The sequence below is a fragment of the Ruditapes philippinarum genome, unplaced genomic scaffold (assembly GCF_026571515.1).
Source record: "Ruditapes philippinarum isolate M1 unplaced genomic scaffold, ASM2657151v2 ctg2403_1_1_1_1, whole genome shotgun sequence".
Lineage (NCBI taxonomy): Eukaryota > Metazoa > Mollusca > Bivalvia > Venerida > Veneridae > Ruditapes > Ruditapes philippinarum.
The window spans coordinates 13427-33721 of record NW_026856153.1 but is presented as its reverse complement, the minus strand read 5'-3'; the positions used below and the strand labels follow the sequence as shown (position 1 = coordinate 33721).

At 35.2% G+C, this 20295-nt stretch overlaps 1 protein-coding gene across 1 annotated transcript; it reads left to right on the top strand.

The window, feature by feature from the left end:
* Positions 1 to 1791: 1791 nt before the first annotated feature.
* On the top strand, positions 1792 to 9779 carry LOC132745592 (RING finger protein 145-like). The gene is made up of 3 exons (XM_060734540.1): positions 1792 to 1976; positions 3989 to 4176; positions 5068 to 9779. Exons 2-3 carry the CDS (start codon positions 4005 to 4007, stop codon positions 6807 to 6809), a joined length of 1914 nt encoding a protein of 637 aa, XP_060590523.1. The 5' UTR covers positions 1792 to 1976; positions 3989 to 4004; the 3' UTR covers positions 6810 to 9779.
* The last annotated feature ends 10516 nt before the right edge of the window (positions 9780 to 20295 follow it).

Genomic DNA, 20295 nt, shown 5'->3' with positions numbered 1-20295 from the left:
GAATATATTTGACTTGATAATATAAAAGCTATCTGCTCGTTAATATCATATTTCTATACCTAAAAAAAAAAACAGAAAAAAACACAAAACACACACACACGCACGCACGCACGCACGCACACACACACACACACACATACACACACACAAATAAATATAGATAAATAAATTTTGAAGTGAAAGAGAGAAAAAACTTCTAATTTTTTCCTTTGAAGTATTAAAAGAAAAAAAGTTAGATATTAAATGTATGGGAATTTGACGGGTAATTTACAATATAAGAGTGAGGCAGACCAGTGCAGCATAGCATGATTAGCTGAAATTTGTGATGAAGTTCATTAGAAAATACGAAATGATTACAAATGGTATTTTTATTTGGGGATTTAGATTTGCCCTTGTCAGTCCGTCCATGCGTTTGTCCGTTCCAGAATGTTATTTCAAGTATAACTCTAAAAGTGCTTGAGCTACAGTCAACAAACTTTACGGTAATGTCGATCAGCACGTGAAGTTATGCACCTGGGATACGCTTATGGATTTATACAGTGATTGTAGAGTGAGGGATGTTACACGTATCCATTATCCCTCATGTACAGACTCAATCAAACCGAGTCTGCAGTTCTCTTGTAATTTTGTTGTGATTAATGCTTCCGAGGGATCACTTTGTTTCCAGATTTTTATTGTTCTTGACTTAGTAAAAATATGGAAATATTCAAATTGAGTTGCGCATAACTCAAAAAGAATTTGGCATACAGTTATGAAACTTTACTGGACTGTTGGTCCGCATATGTGAATTGTGCATTTGGGGTTATGCTTTTTACTGTCTTTAAGCCAGATGCGTAGATGCATCTCTGTTTAAACATACTTTAATTAGGATATGCAATTTAGATCTGAAACTTTGCAGCTCAATAATTGGAGAAAAAAAACAGGATGTCAACATTGCAAAAAATTGATATCAGTTTTATGCTCCAACAACCTAGGGGTAGGGAAAGTCATGTAGAATTTCTTTTATCTGGCCGTCTGCCACACTTCCCTGCTGTACGTTAGTAGACTGACAAAACAGTGGAATGTTGGGTCAACAATAGAAACATTTCTAGATTTACATTACCTGCATTTTAGCACGGATTTATGTAATATAAATCCGTGATTTTAGTCATAATCATAAATAAATCTTTGCATGAAATACATTGTATATCAGTCTAGATCTATAAAATGATGGATGGATGATGTCTTTCAATCCCAGCAAATGCGAAGTAATACACATCACCAACAAAAGAATTAAGCCCCATCATTTCTGCCTACAAGGTCGATCACCAATTAATCAACTCTTCAATCTGTCAAAAGTGGAAAGTACCTTGGTGTCAACATCGCAAATAATCTTTCATGGAACATACACACAGAATCTACCACCAAGAAGGCCAACAACTCTCTATCATTCCTTAGAAGAAACATCACAAGCTGCCCACAAGACATCAATTAAGGCCCAGGCCTACAAGACCCTTGTTAGACCAATCCTATTATCATTATATGAGTAAAACTAAGACTATTAATCATTGGTCACAATGCATAAACAGTGGCACCGTTGTAGAGCATTTGACACTTAATTATAAGCACAACTGGTGACTTAAACTTTAAAGCGAATGTCTAAGTCCCTAATATGTTGAGTAGGGACAAAAATTACGTCATTGATTTCAATCATGTATTCTGTAATTAGAGTTGTTCATTTTGTCTAAAACTCTAGATACTCACACCGGGTGTTAGACATTACGGAAATTAGACAGTATCAAGATCGTAACATAAGTAACAAAGAAACGAGTCTGCCCAAGTTGTTTACATGTCGGTGTACCTTATGACTTTTTGTTTAAGAACTTAACGTTTTATTTATCTTATATGATCTCATTATAAATGCTGTCATCATGACAACAGTTAGCTTGAATACTTCAGTCTACCAGACATTGCTAAAGAATATTTGTTCTTAACGGGTAAAACACATTTACTTTCTGTTTAAGATCGAGATCTACATTTATTTGCCACCACCCACCCACCTTGCATTTGTTCATTTGTCTGGCTATGCCCAGTATGCCAACATGTTTAGCTGTATAGGTTAATCTCAGACAGGAAGACCACTACGAATTTTCATTTTGTCTAAAACCTGTCTTCAACTTGAACTGTCAGCATTAATATTCTAAAATCTTTAAAATACCAACACTTACAGTACTTTTAACTGCTATTGAGCATATATACATGCTTATTTTATCCCATACTCATGCCGATTTTGTCACTCTGTAATTATGGTATTTCACCACTTTGCATATAATTTGATGTGAAGTCATTTAGGTTATTTGAGGTCCCTGTAACATCTGGCATCCCTGAAGGCTCCGTCCTTGGTCCCCTTCCAGTGTCTATTCTAGGAAGGGGGATGGAGGGATTTACCCCTATTTTTGAGAATTCCCCCCTATTTTTTCAGAGGCAGGGGGAAAATTTTACTTAGAGAAATAAGGAAAAAAATCAACATATGTAATAAATTCTCACTTTTCGATAAAAATCCTCCCTGTTTTTCAAATCCTAGAATAAACACTGCCTTCTCTTTCTGTTATATATAAATGACCTGCCTGAAAATTTAGTTTCACAGGTCCGGTTATTTGCCGATGACACTGCTGTTTATGTAGCTGTCAATAACAATTCCCAAGAAAGGATCTTACAACAAGACCTTGACAGGTTATGTGAACAGCTATGGGAAAGTAAATAGGACATGGATTTCAACCCCTCTAAGTGTACAGTGCTAAATATCACCAAGTCAAAACACCCATTCAAATCAGTATATTCACTCCATGGCCAAGTCCTAGAAAATGTCAATGACGCAAAGTACCTGGGTGTCACTTTCTCCTCTGATCTAAACTGGACCAAACCAGTGATTTTCCTACTTATATAACAGACTCCGAAAAAAGCCTCTTCCCAATTTAAATTTTCTTTAAAATCATGCAGTTTTCTCAAAAATCTTAACTTAAACCAGCTTTTTTACTTCCCAAATCAGCAATTTTAGTGATAATTTTTCCCAAAATCAAGAGGCTAAGGCCTCTTCCCAATTAAGTAAGAAAAATCACTGCAAACATGTCAATCAGGTTACCTCTAAGGTTAGTAAAACTCTAAACTTAAAAAGAAATATCCCTTCTAAAAATTCAAGCGTAAGGGAATTTGCATACAAAACCCTGGTTAGACCCCAGTTTGAATATGCCAGTTCTGTCTGGTGTCCTTACACTCAGCAGAACATCCACAAAGTTGAAATGGTCCAGCGCAGAGCTGCGCGATTGGTTACTAAAGACTATTCTACATACATGTACAGCAGTGTCTCCCTTATGTTAGATCAGTTAGGTTGGCATTCCCTGGAAAAAAGGAGAACTGATGCCAGACTCCTTATGCTTAACAAGATTGTGCATGGACTGGTTGCAGTGCCCATACCCCCTTATGTTCAGCCCTCCCTCTGTCTCACCTGACACTCACACCCTCTTTTTTTCCGGCAGATTCCCACTTTATGTAACGGCTACAAATATTCTTTTTTTCCAGCAACTATAGTCCTCTGGAACTCACTGCCATCTGAACTTGTGCAGGTCCCAACCCAGGGAATGACCACTCTTCCCCACTGTGTTTGAAATGAAAATATTGTTTTTATCTGTTTTAGCTGTATACTTCCTCTTTTTAACTAACACTATCAACTTTTTATTTCAACTCTCACAAATACATGTACAGTAATACTTTTATTCTCCTTTACATTTCTTCTTTTAAACTCTCGCGTAGACACGCACCTGCACATGTTACTCGAAAGAGGGTCTGGGTGTTGCAGTATAGATACATATATAGTTACACAAACATATTGTGTAAAGACATACTGGACTTACTTGGATTTGCATGTACACACCATAATTATAGATTTTATCATATTATATTTACAAATTTATCAACTCATTCATTTTCTTTTATTAAATGTTTATTCCAGATCATTTACAGAAATCATGAAGTTTTTCAAGGTAAACATTCCTAGAGAATATGCAGAGTCAGCTGTTAGTATCATTCTGCGGGTACCAGCACTGTTTATATTGGAAGCCTGGTACAAGTCTGATCCAGATATTGCTTTACAGAATACTGAAGATGTTGTGGCTATTGCTTACTGTGTTTATTACAGTAGTAAGTTTTAACATTTTAATGATTTAATTTGGTAGCTGGCATTAAATACATGAATAGATATATATAAGATAAACTAGATATAAATACGGTATATAAATTGTAAGATAAAGGTTTTGTTCATCTACTCCTACTTTCTGTGCAATGATTTGATAAAACATGTTGTCAAATCACATGCTTAAATTTAATATCCAATAAACTAATTAATAAGTAATCTATTATAAATAACTGAATTTTTAGCTCACCTCACCTAATAGCACAAAGTACTCACACTTAAGTTCAGCTTTTTGATGGAAGTTGTTATTTAGAATTCTTTAAACAATTAATATTTTCTCTTAAACCACTTGATGGATTTTGACTAAATTTCACATGAAAGAACCTTAGGTGATTATAATCATTCCTGTATGATCAAATTTGTGTGATATATAATACACCTCGGGTGTCACTTAATGTTTATAAAAACTTGTGTAAGAAAGTACATTTAAATCTCCAAATGGGGTCACTTAGATAACTTAGATTTTATAGTAAAAATGTCTAAAAGTACAATGCCCAGAGCTTAGATAATTTGCATGAAGCATCACCTTGTTGTCCTCTACTAAAGTTATGTAAGTCATGCCACTGAGGTCTAAAATAGCCTCACCCTGGAGGTCACAGTACTCGCTTAGTTTATATACATTGCAGACTTGCATAGAAAAATGAATTTTTAATGATAGCAAACTTCTACAAATATTTAAAAAAATATGCAGCTTTGGTAAAAAATGACATCTCATCTCTGTCTACATTGTGACTTTTTCTAGCAATATATCTTAGATGAACAATCCATGGCCATCACAATCCTTAGTTTGTTCAGTATAGATGTAAAGTTATATATAATTTTTATGTTATATATTTCAGTTGTGTTGGTAGCTCTGGCTCTAGCTACAATTCCTCTAGAGAAACTTGTCATGACTTACATGTATGCTATCAGTATAGGATTGATCTACGGGGCGTATTATCTGTCCGACATTTATGTGAAGGTGGAGGAGAGTAGTGGCATCGAGGTCAGTAAAGGATTGTTTGCTGCACTGAGAGACTATCATGTAGGGAAGAGGATGTTACTTCATCTATGTGCTCAGTGTGCCATCGCTACAGTAACAGCATATCTTGTTGACATCAAAGATTGGACAAAGTACACACTGCTAGTGTTTACACTGCCCATCATCGCAAGATTATGTGGTCTTCCAGTTAGAGATTTACATGCAGTACACAACTTTAGTGTGATATTTACTGTAATCATGACAGTATTTTATACTTTTAACACTTGTGGGTCAGGATTACGTGTCTTGCGTGACGGTTTTGAACAGGTGCATGAAACTGTGTCTGCATTTGGTTGGATACCTGTGATTATAACATACTGGCATGCAGTGATGCTACCAGTACAGCTACTAATCTTCTGGATGTGTCTATTTTCATGTCAGATTTTCGTATTCTTCAAATCAAAAAATATATCCACTGATGGGCTAATGTTGTTTCTATTGGCAGCCATGGGCGAGTGTTGTGCCACACCTGTTAGCCTGTTTGCATTGTGTATAACTATTTCTTACTTATCATACTATATACTTACACTAACTAAAGTGTTTCTGCTGGGATGGGACGGTCTAGTACAGGACAATGACCTGTTACGTGGCTGGACTGAAGGGTTCACTATGATGCTTATAGCATTGCAGACTGGTTTACTGGACCTTAACCCTCTTGAACGTGCCTTTCTGATGAGCATATTGCTGTTCATTGTTGTGTCATCATTGGTACAATCAATGTATGAAATAACTGATCCAATTTTACTGGTGCTTAGTGCGTCACACAGTCGTAGTATCACGAAACATTTAAGAGTGCTAGCTTTATGTACCGTTCTCTGGGTTTTACCATTGTACATGACTTATGCCATATGTCAGTATTTTAGTCTAGATTTTTGGTTGATGATTATCATATCAAGTTGTATATTAACATCTGTGCAAGTTATCGGGTCATTGTTAATTTATTGGTTGTTCTTGTATGATACATTTAGAACAGAGACATGGGAAAGACTGGATGATGTTGTTTACTATATTAGATCAACTGTGAGAGTCTTAGAATTTGTTGTTGCAGTCTTTGTCGTCTGCTTCGGAATTAAAGAATCATTATATTCTGAATGGAGCTGGATAAATTCTGGTATACTGATAATTCATTGTTATTTTAATGTATGGCAAAGGTTACAAGCAGGGTGGAAGACGTTTCTCCTACGACGTGAAGCTGTTCATAAAATTGAATCACTTCCGGAGGCAACCGAGGAACAGCTTTCTCATCATAATGATGTATGTGCCATATGTTTTCAAGCATTAACCTCCGCACGTGTAACCTCCTGCGGACATTTCTTCCATGGATGCTGTTTAAGAAAATGGCTGTATGTTAAAGACTCTTGTCCACTGTGTCATCAATCTATTAGTGATCCTAATGCTGAGGATAAAAGTAAACGTGTAAATTTAGAAAATATAAATGATTTTGTTGACAATGAACTGACTGACACAGAAACGGAGGAGGAAGATGATGTTGATGATGAGGAGGATGGCTCTAGTACTTGTAATGAGGAAGAGGAAATGGTGATGACTCATCTAAATTAAACAAGTTTAGATATAACATGAAAACCTGTCAGAAACCTAGATAAATCCAGTTGTATGTTAATGTATGATCTGTAATACAGATGTAAAATTTTCTTGGTTTTGGTGATATAATATTGTTTTTAATGAATAAGTTTTTGTTTTTGTGTCATTGACAGAATCTAAAGAGATAATGAGGCATATGTTTTTTTGTTTCATTGAGGTATGTTAATTTATGGAATCTAAAGAAATAATTTTTTTCATTAGTTTTTAGCTCACCTGTCACAAAGTGACAGGGTGAGCTTTTGTGATCGCTTTTCGTCCGGCGTCCGTCCGGCGTCCGTCCGTCCGTAAACTTTTACTTTAAATGACATCTCCTCATAAACCACTAAGCCAATTTCATCCAAACTTCACAGGAATGTTCCTTTGGTGGTCACCTTTAAAAATTGTTCAAAGAATTTAATTCCATGCAAAACTCTGGTTGCCATGGCAACCGAAAGAAAAAACTTTAAATATCTTCTTTTAAAAAACCATAAGAGCTAGAGCTTAGATATTTGGCATGAAACATCTTCTAGTGAGTGTCTACCAAGTTTGTTCAAATAAAAGCCCTGGGGTCAAAATTGGCCCCGCCCCGGGGGGTCATTGATTTTCCCTATACATTGTATGCATATAGTAAAAACTTAAAAAATCTTCTTGTAAAGAACCCAAAGAGCTAGAGCTAAGATATTTAGCATGAAACATGTTCTAATGGGTGTCTACCAAGTTTGTTCAAATAAAAGCCCTGGGGTGAAAATTGGCCCCGCCCCGGGGGTCATTGATTTTCCCTATATGCATATAGTAAAAACTTAAAAAATCTTCTTTTAAAGAACTCAAAGAGCTAGAGCTTAGATATTTGGCATGAAACATCTTCTAGTGAGTGTCTACCAAGTTTGTTCAAATAAAAGCCCTGGGGTCAAAATTGGCCCCGCCCCGGGGGTCATTGATTTTACCTATATGCATATAGTAAAAACTTAAAAAATCTTCTTTTAAAGAACCCAAAGAGCTAGAGCTTAGATATTTAGCATGAAACATGTTCTAATGGGTGTCTACCAAGTTTGTTCAAATAAAAGCCCTGGGGTGAAAATTGGCCCCGCCCCGGGGGTCATTGATTTTCCCTATATGCATATAGTAAAAACTTAAAAAATCTTCTTTTATAGAACTCAAAGAGCTAGAGCTTAGATATTTGGCATGAAACATCTTCTAGTGTGTGTCTACCAAGTTTGTTCAAATAAAGGCCCTGGGGTCAAAATTGGCCCCGCCCCGGGGGTCATTGATTTTCCCTATATGCATATAGTAAAAACTTAAAAAATCTTCTTGTAAAGAACCCAAAGAGCTAGAGCTAAGATATTTAGCATGAAACATGTTCTAATGGGTGTCTACCAAGTTTGTTCAAATAAAAGCCCTGGGGTGAAAATTGGCCCCGCCCCGGGGGGGTCATTGATTTTCCCTATATGCATATAGTAAAAACTTAAAAAATCTTCTTTTAAAGAACTCAAAGAGCTATGGCTAAGATATTGAGCATCAAACATGTTCTAATAGGTGTCTACCAAGTTTGTTCAAATAAAAGCCCTGGGGTCAAAATTGGCCCCGCCCCGGGGGGTCATTGATTTTCCCTATACATTGTATGCATATAGTAAAAACTTAAAAAATCTTCTTGTAAAGAACCCAAAGAGCTAGAGCTAAGATATTTAGCATGAAACATGTTCTAATGGGTGTCTACCAAGTTTGTTCAAATAAAAGCCCTGGGGTGAAAATTGGCCCCGCCCCGGGGGTCATTGATTTTCCCTATATGCATATAGTAAAAACTTAAAAAATCTTCTTTTAAAGAACTCAAAGAGCTAGAGCTTAGATATTTGGCATGAAACATCTTCTAGTGAGTGTCTACCAAGTTTGTTCAAATAAAAGCCCTGGGGTCAAAATTGGCCCCGCCCCGGGGGTCATTGATTTTACCTATATGCATATAGTAAAAACTTAAAAAATCTTCTTTTAAAGAACCCAAAGAGCTAGAGCTTAGATATTTAGCATGAAACATGTTCTAATGGGTGTCTACCAAGTTTGTTCAAATAAAAGCCCTGGGGTGAAAATTTGCCCCGCCCCGGGGGTCATTGATTTTCCCTATATGCATATAGTAAAAACTTAAAAATCTTCTTTTATAGAACTCAAAGAGCTAGAGCTTAAATATTTGGCATGAAACATCTTCTAGTGTGTGTCTACCAAGTTTGTTCAAATAAAGGCCCTGGGGTCAAAATTGGCCCCGCCCCGGGGGGTCATTGATTTTCCCTATATGCATATAGTAAAAACTTAAAAATCTTCTTGTAAAGAACCCAAAGAGCTAGAGCTAAGATATTTAGCATGAAACATGTTCTAATGGGTGTCTACCAAGTTTGTTCAAATAAAAGCCCTGGGGTGAAAATTGCCCCCCCCCCCCTGGGGGTCATTGATTTTCCCTATATGCATATAGTAAAAACTTAAAAAATCTTCTTTTAAAGAACTCAAAGAGCTATGGCTAAGATATTGAGCATCAAACATGTTCTAATAGGTGTCTACCAAGTTTGTTCAAATACAAGCCCAGGGGTCAAAATTTGCCCCGCCCCGGGGGTCATTGATTTTCTTTATATGTGTTTAGCAAAAACTTTAAATCTTCTTTGAAAAAACCCAAATAGCTAGAGTTTAGATATTAAGCATGAAACATCTTCTAGTAAGTGTCTACAAAGATTGTTCAAATAAAAGCCCTGGGGTCAAAACTGGCCTGGCCCCAGGGGTGTCATTGTTTTTAACTATATGTGTATAGTAAAAACTTAAAAAAAACTTCTTTTAAAAAGCCCAATGAGCTAGAGCTTAAATGTTTAGCATGAAACATCTTCTTATGGGTGTCTACCAAGTTTGTGCAAATAAAAGCCCTTGGGTTAAATTGGCTCTGCAACGTTGGGGGGGGGGGGGTTGGGGGGCCTATATACAGGTGAGCGACCTCAGGGCCATCATGGCCCTCTTGTTGATTGTATTTATAGAAATTTCACTTGGTTTAGGTACATGTAAGAATATTGGACTTATCATAATCTTTTAGAAACTTCATATATATTTTTGGAAATTAAGATTTTTCTCTTCTGTTATTAATGGTGTTGGAAGTTTCACATTTTTTGATAAGTTGATAGATTGAAAGATGTAAATTTATATTCTTATAGATATATTTGTAAACTAACATAATTATAAATATTTAGGCTTTAGCATACACATTGTTTGTAACCATGAATATTTATTGTTAAAAACTTTAAAATATTCATGCACACATGTTAAATATTCTGAAGTTTTTTAGTTAATTTAATTCAGTGGAAAGATACAATTTAGTTTAACCTTTACCCTTCTGTAGTTTGTATTATGAACTTTTCCTCTTGTTATATTTATAATTTAGAGATTTCAGCATCAAAACATTATCTTAGGAAGCAAATCATTAAATCTCGCATTGAATCTGAATTTAAAGCAGCATGCCTCCAAATTCATACTAATTTTTATGAAAATTTTGAAAATGTATTTAAAAGAAAATTTTGTGAAGTGATCATAGAAAGTAATTTGCAAATTGCAAACAGCACTAACAACCCATGTAAATGAACAAAAATTGGTCAAAATATGCTAAACAGCCGATATTGCATTTGTCATGCAGTAGAAATTTCATGATAAATGCTGCAAAATAAGTCATTAATCAAACATAAAATGTAAATTATAACTTGGATCTTGAATATTTTTACTTTTCTTAAAATTGGATGAAAAGGAAGAATTGTAACAGTAACAAAGAAACCATATGTCACATGTTTTAATAAAATTACCAAAAAGAAGTAAAAATAGCCCTTAGGGCATCAGTCACCCAGTAGAAATTTGGTGATAAATGCTGCAATATCAGTCATTAATCAAACATAAAATGTAAAATATTTCTTCAATATTACTTTTCGTAAAATTTTGGTACATTTTTCTCAAGTTCAATTTTCATGAGATATTTTACTCATCTGGAGGCATGCAGCTTTAAAATTGACTTGTGTGTATTTAACAGAAATGCTTTGTATTTAATTGCTTTCTGTTCAATGAAGATGTTTTACAAAATGCACCGTATTTGATTTTTTTTTCATATTAATTTATTCTCAAAATGTCAGGTCATATTGTTTAATTTGATGGCAATAATTTTCTGATTAAATCAGAATTTATTAATGTATCATAAAAGTCATGTTTGATAAAAAAAGGAATGATACAGTACTACAATTATTCATTAAAATGTTTTAAAGCAGCATATGTCTCCATTTAGCAAAATATTTCTAGTAAGTCAAACTTGAGAAAAATGAACACTTTTTAGTAAAGCTATATGCACTTAAGCTTCAAGTAATAAAAACTTGAGAAAAATGAGTAATTGTTTTAATAAAAGTAAAACTACTTAACTTAAGCAATAATTTATATTTTATGTATGATTAATGACTGATTTTGCAGTATTTATTACCATATTTCTACTGTGTGACTAACACAGTAAGGGCTATTTTTGCATATTCTGACCTCTTTCTTGTAAATTGCATGGATTAAAAGTGCCATTTGCAATGTGTAAATTACTTCTTTTGTTCAGTTCACAATATTTAACTTTTAAATACATTTTCAAAATTTTTATTGAAATTAGCATGAATCTGGAGGCATACAGCTTCACGTTGTTAAGTTGAAGGTTTACAAGTAGCAGGATTTTTGAAAATACTCTGTGCTTGACTGATTGGAAAGCAAAGAAAAAATACATTTAAGTTAAATTGTTTCTAGTGTTGAAACAAAACAATACTGTAGATCTATTTTTTTTTACTTTAGTATCTCATTTTTTGCTGTTTTCATGCACACTAAATGTCACAAAAATATGATTTAAGTGCATGCTATTATAAAGTAATCTATGAGAGAAAGTGCAGTGTTAAGTAACCATCACTCTATGTTTCTCAGTTTTTAGCTCACCTGTGGAATAGTGACATTAATATTGTGAGGTTTTGTGATCATTTTTCATCTGGGGTCTATCCGTCCGGCGTCCGTTAACTCTAAACAACATATTATAAACCACTAAGGCAATTTCATCCAAACTTTACAGGAAGGTAACATTTGAAAATTTTTCAAAGAATTGAATTCCATGCAGAACGCTGGTTGCCATGGCAATGGAAAGAAAGAACGTTAAAAATCTTCTTTTAAAAAAACCCAAAGAGCTAGAGCTTAGATATTTAGAATTTTCTAGTGGGTCTCTACCAAGTTTGTTCAAATAAGAGCCCTGGTGTGAAAATTGAAGATCATTGATTTTCCTATTAGTTATATAGGAAAAACAAAAAAATCTTCTAAGAAAGCCAAATAGCTAGAGCATGAAGCATCTTCTATTGGGTGTCTACCAAGTTTGTTCAAATAAAACCCTTGGGGTCAAAATTGGCCCAACCCCAGGGGTAATTGATTTTCCTTATATGTATTTAGTAAAAACAAAATAAAATCTTCTTCTAAAAAGCCAAAGAGCAACAGCTTAGATATTTAGCATGAAACATTTTCTATGGTCATCCACTAGTTTGTTCAAATAAAAGCCCATGGGTCAAAATTTGTCTGGCCCAGGGGGTCATTGATTTCCTTATATCAAGCCAAAGAGCTAGAGCTTTGATATTTAATAGGAAACATCTTCGAGTGGTTGTCTACTAAGTTTGTTCAGTTAAAAGACCTGGAGTCAAAATTGGCACCATTCCATGGGTCATTGATTTTCCTTTATAACTATATTGGAAAAACAAATATAAAAAAAAGAATTTTCTATTATATTAATAAGGCTTTAGCTTAGATATTAAATATGAAACATTATTTCATGGACCTGTACAAATATTTTTTAAATTATAGCCCTCCAGTCAAAATTGCCCTACCCCAGGGAACAAAGGTTTACCTTAAATGTATAAACATGTATTGTAAAAAAATGCTCAAAATCTAAAAGCTTAGTTTCCATAGCAACCAGTGACTTAATATCAAACCTGAAATTTTCATAGAAACCAGCAAACAATAACTTTCAATAGCAACAAGTCAATCTACCATTGAATTTCATAGCAGGCACTGACTTTCAAGTAAACCATTTATTTTGTATAGCATAGTGACATCTTATGGAACTGTTGTTTTCAACCAGTAAAATTTTTACAAAGTCATGCACTTTTTCAGATTCAAATTTGAGCTTTGTTATATCAGTTTAAGAATGCTTTCATTTGTAGTATACATATTACTTGTTCCTTGTCATATTCAGGTGACTTATATTACGGCCATCATGGCCCTCTTTTTTAATTGGTACCTTTTATAAAAACTAAAATATGCTTGTCCAGAGAATAAATTGAAAAGTATTTAAGGAGTTTGTTAAAACTTAAGTGCAGAGCCTAGTACCCATAATTCTATTTTGCTTTTAAGGTCTTCTTATTTTGGGTGGAATAAGTGATGATTTGGATAATTATCACCAGTGCTAATAATACAGTTGTACTCTTGCTTATACAGCTTTTATTTTACATTTGAAAATATGCAGGTTTGGGGAAAAAAATAAAATATTTTGCCTGTTCTATATTCTTGTTGGTATGTTACTGTTTAAGTGTATTCAGGATGCCAAATTGTCTGTTGTATTATCTTAGAGGACCCATCACAATTTGGTCTATATTTTTTACGCAGTATTTAGTAGTTGTTGTTTGCTTATTATTGGTGAAATAGTTATTTTCATTATATTAATTCTTATTATTATAATTTTGTATATGATGATTTTAGAAATCATTTAAGTAATAAAAGTTTAATTTTAATTATAAAACATTTGCTGATTCAGGGCACCATATCATACATGTGTTTACATGCCATTCTTTCATACACAATATATTATTCTATATGAATTATTTTCATCCAATAGCTGCTTTTTGATTGTACCAGGTGACCATCCAATATATTATTTTTTATTAGATGATGTAGCATTATAGTTATCCTGTATCGGATAATTGAGTGTGTTTGGCCTCTTCGATTGAAGTCAGTGATAGAAAGCTGACAGGTTATCCAAATTATTTTACTAAAAGCTTTGCAAGCGATTTGTAAAAAGTAATGAATCCTACTCATGAAATAATATTAAGTTACAGTTTGCATTTCACCAATGTAATCTAAATATAGAATAAGCAGGCCATTAAACATTGAACAGGTTCAATACAGGAATATATTTGTTGATCTCGCACACACTTTGAGATTGTCTGGCGGCTCATCCAGTATAGTTTCACCAGCTGTGTATTTGTGCAAATGTATTCCTGCATTGTATAGTTAAATGTTGAATAAATTATACATATTAGATGGAGCAAGTCATCAGCATAGTTACATGTACATATATCTGTAAGGAAGATTTCTCGGTGACTTACAGAAGAAAGATGTTACCTTCATGATGACACAGTTCACCGGCAGGTCTCTTGTTCATCCTACAGTAGTAAAGCTGGTTGATATATGGCTTGAACTGTGTCAGTGTTGCTATTAACCAAACCAAGGATAGCTATAAGTTTGAAAATTGAGTATGTTAGGTTTCCAACGGAACTAGCAGAAAGCATTTTTGTCCTCTATTTTGCAAGTTGATAGGGAGAAAAGTAACTATGCAAATATATTGTATCAGTTTAGTGATACGTTCCTGAATTATTCTTGTTTTATTTTTTGTTTTGTTTTTCACTCATAAGATTTAAATGCTATTTTGTCAACCTTAATAAAGAAATGTATTGCCACAACTTGCGTTTCTTGTTGTTGTTTGTATGTGATCTATTGAATACATTAGTTACAGTAAATTTTGAGAACTAAAGATAAGTTACTGTATAGTTGATAAATATTCGTCCTGAGAACCAGTAGGGCCACAATTCTTAATAATTTTTAGATGTTTCAAATTGCTGTTTTAATAGTCATCTACTGGTATTTATCTCTGAGGGAGTCCAGATTTGCCCATTTTCTGTCAGTGGCTCACAAAAATTAAAATAAAAAATAAAAATTGTGTAATATATTTGTGACACATCGCTTTGGAATACACTATATACTATAGTGCGTTACAGCAGCTGGCGGTGAAATTTATGCGTGAATTTGATGTCCATTTTCTGTTGTTATCCTTACCACACATATTGTAGAAGTTTACCTAACTTCAAAGGACTTCTTCTAAGATGATCCTCTAAAAATTGATACAAATGGTTATAGTCTGAAAACAGGTGGTTAGAAATTACAATGTTCAGAGCTAGATATTTTGGAATGTAACATCGCCTACTAGTCCTCTACAAAAAGTATATAATCATACTTCAGAGTCCTTGATCGGATACAAATCAACAGCAATAATGAACAAGTGGTTGGAAGTCTGCGACCCTAACCAACCACAGCCTCCCTCTTGAGACCGAGAAGGACATCACAAAATCTGCTCTTTGTCTCAAAGAATTGCCATGCACCAACCTTTTACTGTTGACACCAGAATACCTGCTTATTTATAGAGAAGAAAATTTGTAATTATCAACAAAATAGTGTTGTCAGGAGGGAAAATAAGTCATATTGTTGATAATACTGAATGGGTACCCGCGGATAATAAGTGTCCATGTACACGGGTCCAAAATCACTACCGTTTATACCCTAGTAGCTATTACAGAAAGCATTATTCCTCCCTCCCGAATACATTTGGCTTATGCATTAATTTATACTATTTTTGATGTTTCTCAGCATTAGCTATAAAAATATAGAAAGTAACAAAAAACAAGAGGGCCATGATGGCCCTAAAGTCGCTCGCCTGTATATAGGCACCCGGAGCGGGGCCAGTTTAAACCCCAGGGCTTTTATTTGAACAAACTTGGTTGACACCCATTAGAAGATGTTTCATGCTAAACATCTAAGGTCTAGCTTGTTGAATTTTTTAAAAGAAGATTTTTTCAAGTTTTTTTCTTTACACATATAGTTAAAAACAATGACACACCTGGGGCAGGGCCAGTTTTGACCCCAGGGCTTTTATTTGAACAATCTTTGTAGACACTTACTAGACAATGTTTCATGCTTAATATCTGAACTCTAGCTATTCAGGTTTTTTCAAAGAAGTTTTTGCTATACACATATAAGGAAAATCAATGTCCCCTGGGACGGGGCCAATTTTGACCCCAGGGCTTTTATTTGAACAAACTTTGTAGACACTCACTAGAAGATGCTTCGTGCTTAATATCTACACTCTAGCTATTTGAGTTTTTTCAAAGAAGATTTTGCAAGTTTTTGTCATTATACACATATAAGGAAAATGAATGACCCCCGGGGCGGGGCCAATTTTGACCCCAGGGCTTTTATTTGAGCAAACTTGGAAGACACTCACTAGAAGATGTTTCATGCTTAGTATCTAAACTCTAGCTATTTGTTTTTTTTTTTCAAAAAAGATCTTTTCAGTTTTTGTTATAAACATATAAGGAAAATGAATGACCCCCGGGGCGGGGCCAATTTTGACCCCAAGGCTCTTATTTGAACGAACTTGGTAGACATACATTAGAACATGTTTCATGCTAAATATCTTAGCTCTTGCTCTTTGCATTCTTTAAAAGAATTTTTTTTAAGTTTTTACTATATATGCATATAGGGAAAATCAATGACCCCCTGGGGCGGGGCCAATTTTGACCCCAGGGCTTTTATTTGAATACACTTGGTAGACACCCATTAGAAGATGTTTCATGCTAAATATCTTAGCTCTAGCTCTTTGGATTCTTTAAAAGAAGATTTTTTAAGTTTTTACAATATGCATACACTGTATAGGGAAAATCAATGACCCCTGGGGCGGGGCCAATTTTGACCCCAGGGCTTTTATTTGAACAAACTTGGTAGACACTCACTAGAAGATGTTTCATGCCAAACATCTAAGCTCTAGCTCTTTTGGTTTTTTAGAAGAAGATATTTAAAGTTTTTTCTTTTGGTTGCCATGGCAACCAGAGTTCTGCATGGAATGGAATTCTTTGAACAACTTTGTTAAGGCTTCACACAAGGAACATCCCTGTGAAGTTTCATTATGATCTGCCTTATGGTTTCAGAGGAGATGTCGTTTTAAAAGTGTGAACGGACAACGGACGACGGACGACGTACGACGGACGAAGAGTGATCCTAATAGCTCACCCTGAGCATATGCTCAGGTGAGCTAAAAATCAATGACCCCCAGGGCGGGGCCAATTTTGACCCCAGGGCCAGTATTTGAACAATCTTGGTAGCGGTCTACCACACAATGTTTCAAGCCAAATATCTAACTGTAGCCTTTGCCAATTCAGAGGAGAAGATTTTTTTATGTTTTACTATGTACATATAAGTAAAAACCTATGACCCCCCAGGGCGGGGCCAAGTTTGATACTAGGGACAAAATTTGATCAACTTTGGTATTGGACCTTCAGATAATACAATATACCAAATATCAAAGCTCTAGGCCATTTACTTTCAGACCAGAAAATTTTTCAAGTTTTCACTATATGTATATAATGAAAATCAATGACCCCCGAGGCGGGGCCAATTTTGACCCGAGGGCCATTATTTGAACAATCTTGGTAGAGGTCTACCACACAATGTTTCATGCCAAATATCTTACCTGTAGCCTTTGCCATTTCAGAGAAGAAGATTTTTTTATGTTTTACTATATACATATTAGAAAAACCTATGACCCCCCGGGTTGGGGCCAATTTTGACACTAGGGACAAAATTTGTACAACTTTGGTATTGGACCTTCAGATGATACCATAGACCAAATATCAAAGCTCTAGGCCATTTACTTTCAGACCAGAAGATTTTTCAAGTTTTCACTATATGTAATGACCCCCGGGGCGGGGCCAATTTTGACCCTAGGGCCATTATTTGAACAATCTTGATAGAGGTCTACTACACAATGTTACATGCCAAATATCTAATCTGTAGCCTTTGCCAAATCAGAGAAGAAGATTTTTTTAGATTTTACTATATACATATAAGGAAAAACCCCCGGGGCGGGGCCAATTTTGACACTAGGGACAAAATTTGAACAACTTTGGTAGAGCACCCATAGATGATACCATATACCAAAAATCAAAGCTCTGGCCCATGTACTTTCAGACAAGAAGATTTTTTAATTTTGTGTTTTTTGAAATCCTTTTCTGGCCCTATGACCTACATATGCAACAGACCGGAAACATTTGAACAACTTTGAAAGGGGACCACCCAAGGTTCATTTCTGTAAAGTTTGGTTGATGTGCAGTCATGGATTTCAGAGGAGATGTTGTTAATGTTCAAAAGTTGACGACGCACGACGACGGATGACGGACACAGGGCCATCACAATAGCTCACCCTGAGCATTGCTCAGGTGAGCTAAAGCAACAACAAAAAATAGATAAAATAAAATTGAATATGACAAACATTAAATATCAGCTTCGAAAATAACAACAAGTTGACCATTCCACGTTACTTGTGACATCAGCAATGATGGAGTTGACCCAGCAAACAAAAGACGTTGTACCAACGTTGTACTGACGTTAGACCCTGACGTTGGGTAAACGTTGGCAGAAGGTTAGATTTGAGTTTTTTAGACGTCGGAAACCGACGTCTATACAACGTCATAAAATGACCTTTTAGTATAGTATAGTATAGTATAGGTATAGGTATAGGTATAGGTATAGGTATAGGTATAGTAATAGTAATAGTAATAGTAGTAATATATAGATATAGATATGATATGAGATATGATATGACATGATATAGATATGATATGATATGATATGATGGATATTGATATGAATATAGAGAATAATAGGTTGGTGACGTGGATGGAGAAAGTTTATCTGGCGAGGCGGAGGAATTTATTGGGTGAGCCGAAGGCGAACCCAATAAATTCCGGAGCAGAGCCAGATAAACTTTCTCCATCCACGGCACCAATCTATTATTCTATTTATCCTCTCACCGTTTTTCAAAAAAGAATTTTATTAGGCAAACTACATTTAATCACACTATCGGAAATGTTTCTATATAAACAAAGAAGGCCCGAAGCGTGCATTATTCTACAACAATGCACTCGCCGTTCTTATTATCTCCCTGTGTATTTTCACATTGAGGGCGCCATTTTGTTTGAAAAATGTGATAAATAAAAACAATTTTTTGTCGAATTTTGTTGTGAAATAGATAAATAAAGAATCCCTAAAGAAAGCCCAACACGGCAAAATTGAAAATGTTGCAGGCTCGGTTTGATTGAGCCTGTTCATGGACGGTACTGGAAAGTGCAAATTACCGTCCACGCCCCCTAGCACCGGCTTAAGCAGAATTCAACATTTAAACATGAAATGGTAGAATTTTGAATCTAGAAACATCCGCAGATGTGTTCATACGGCGGTTATCATGGAACCTTCAATGTGACACTTCCGTGCCATTCCATGAAAAGCGGCGTATGGTCCCCAAGTAATAAAAAGCGTGTGCCCTAAACGAGAAAACAATGGGCGGAACGAAATAAAATAGAATTATGAAAGGGGATCAGAGGTTATGAAGCCTGCGTATCACAGATAAGAAGTCAAAAGACAAATTTAAAAAGCAGGCAACATATCCTAAGGGTGATTCAACATTATTCAAGTAGGAATATTGGAACCACCCAACTAGAAAATGCCGAAAAGTTGAAACTAAAAGTACCACAAGCACAACAATAATGTCGTGCTGAACGATCTTCAAGGATCGAAAATATAACATCATTGATTAAATGTACGGGGAGACTTTTTACAGCCGCCACACGGCACAAATAACACGGATGTGATCATAAAATAGATAAATAAAGAATCCCTAAAGAAAGCCCAACACGGCAAAATTGAAAATGTTGCAGGCTCGGTTTGATTGAGCCTGTTCATGGACGGTACTGGAAAGTGCAAATTACCGTCCACGCCCCCTAGCACCGGCTTAAGCAGAATTCAACATTTAAACATGAAATGGTAGAATTTTGAATCTAGAAACATCCGCAGATGTGTTCATACGGCGGTTATCATGGAACCTTCAATGTGACACTTCCGTGCCATTCCATGAAAAGCGGCGTATGGTCCCCAAGTAATAAAAAGCGTGTGCCCTAAACGAGAAAACAATGGGCGGAACTAAATAAAATAGAATTTTGAAAGGGGATCAGAGGTTATGAAGCCTGCGTATCACAGATAAGAAGTCAAAAGACAAATTTAAAAAGCAGGCAACATATCCTAAGGGTGATTCAACATTATTCAAGTAGGAATATTGGAACCACCCAACTAGAAAATGCCGAAAAGTTGAAACTAAAAGTACCACAAGCACAACAATAATGTCGTGCTGAACGATCTTCAAGGATCGAAAATATAACATCATTGATTAAATGTACGGGGAGACTTTTTACAGCCGCCACACGGCACAAATAACACGGATGTGATCATGAAATTGATAAATACAGAATCCCTAAAGAAAGCCCAACACGGCAAAATTGAAAATGTTGCAGGCTCGGTTTGATTGAGC

What these genes read in the sequence shown, in the direction of transcription:
- LOC132745592 (XM_060734540.1), top strand. Translation starts at nt 4,005, where the DNA reads ATGAAGTTTTTCAAGGTAAACATTCCTAGAGAATATGCAGAGTCAGCT. An exon ending in TTACTGTGTTTATTACAGTA is followed by an intron (nt 4,177 to 5,067) that starts GTAAGTTTTAAC and finishes TATATATTTCAG; the next exon opens with TTGTGTTGGTAGCTCTGGCT.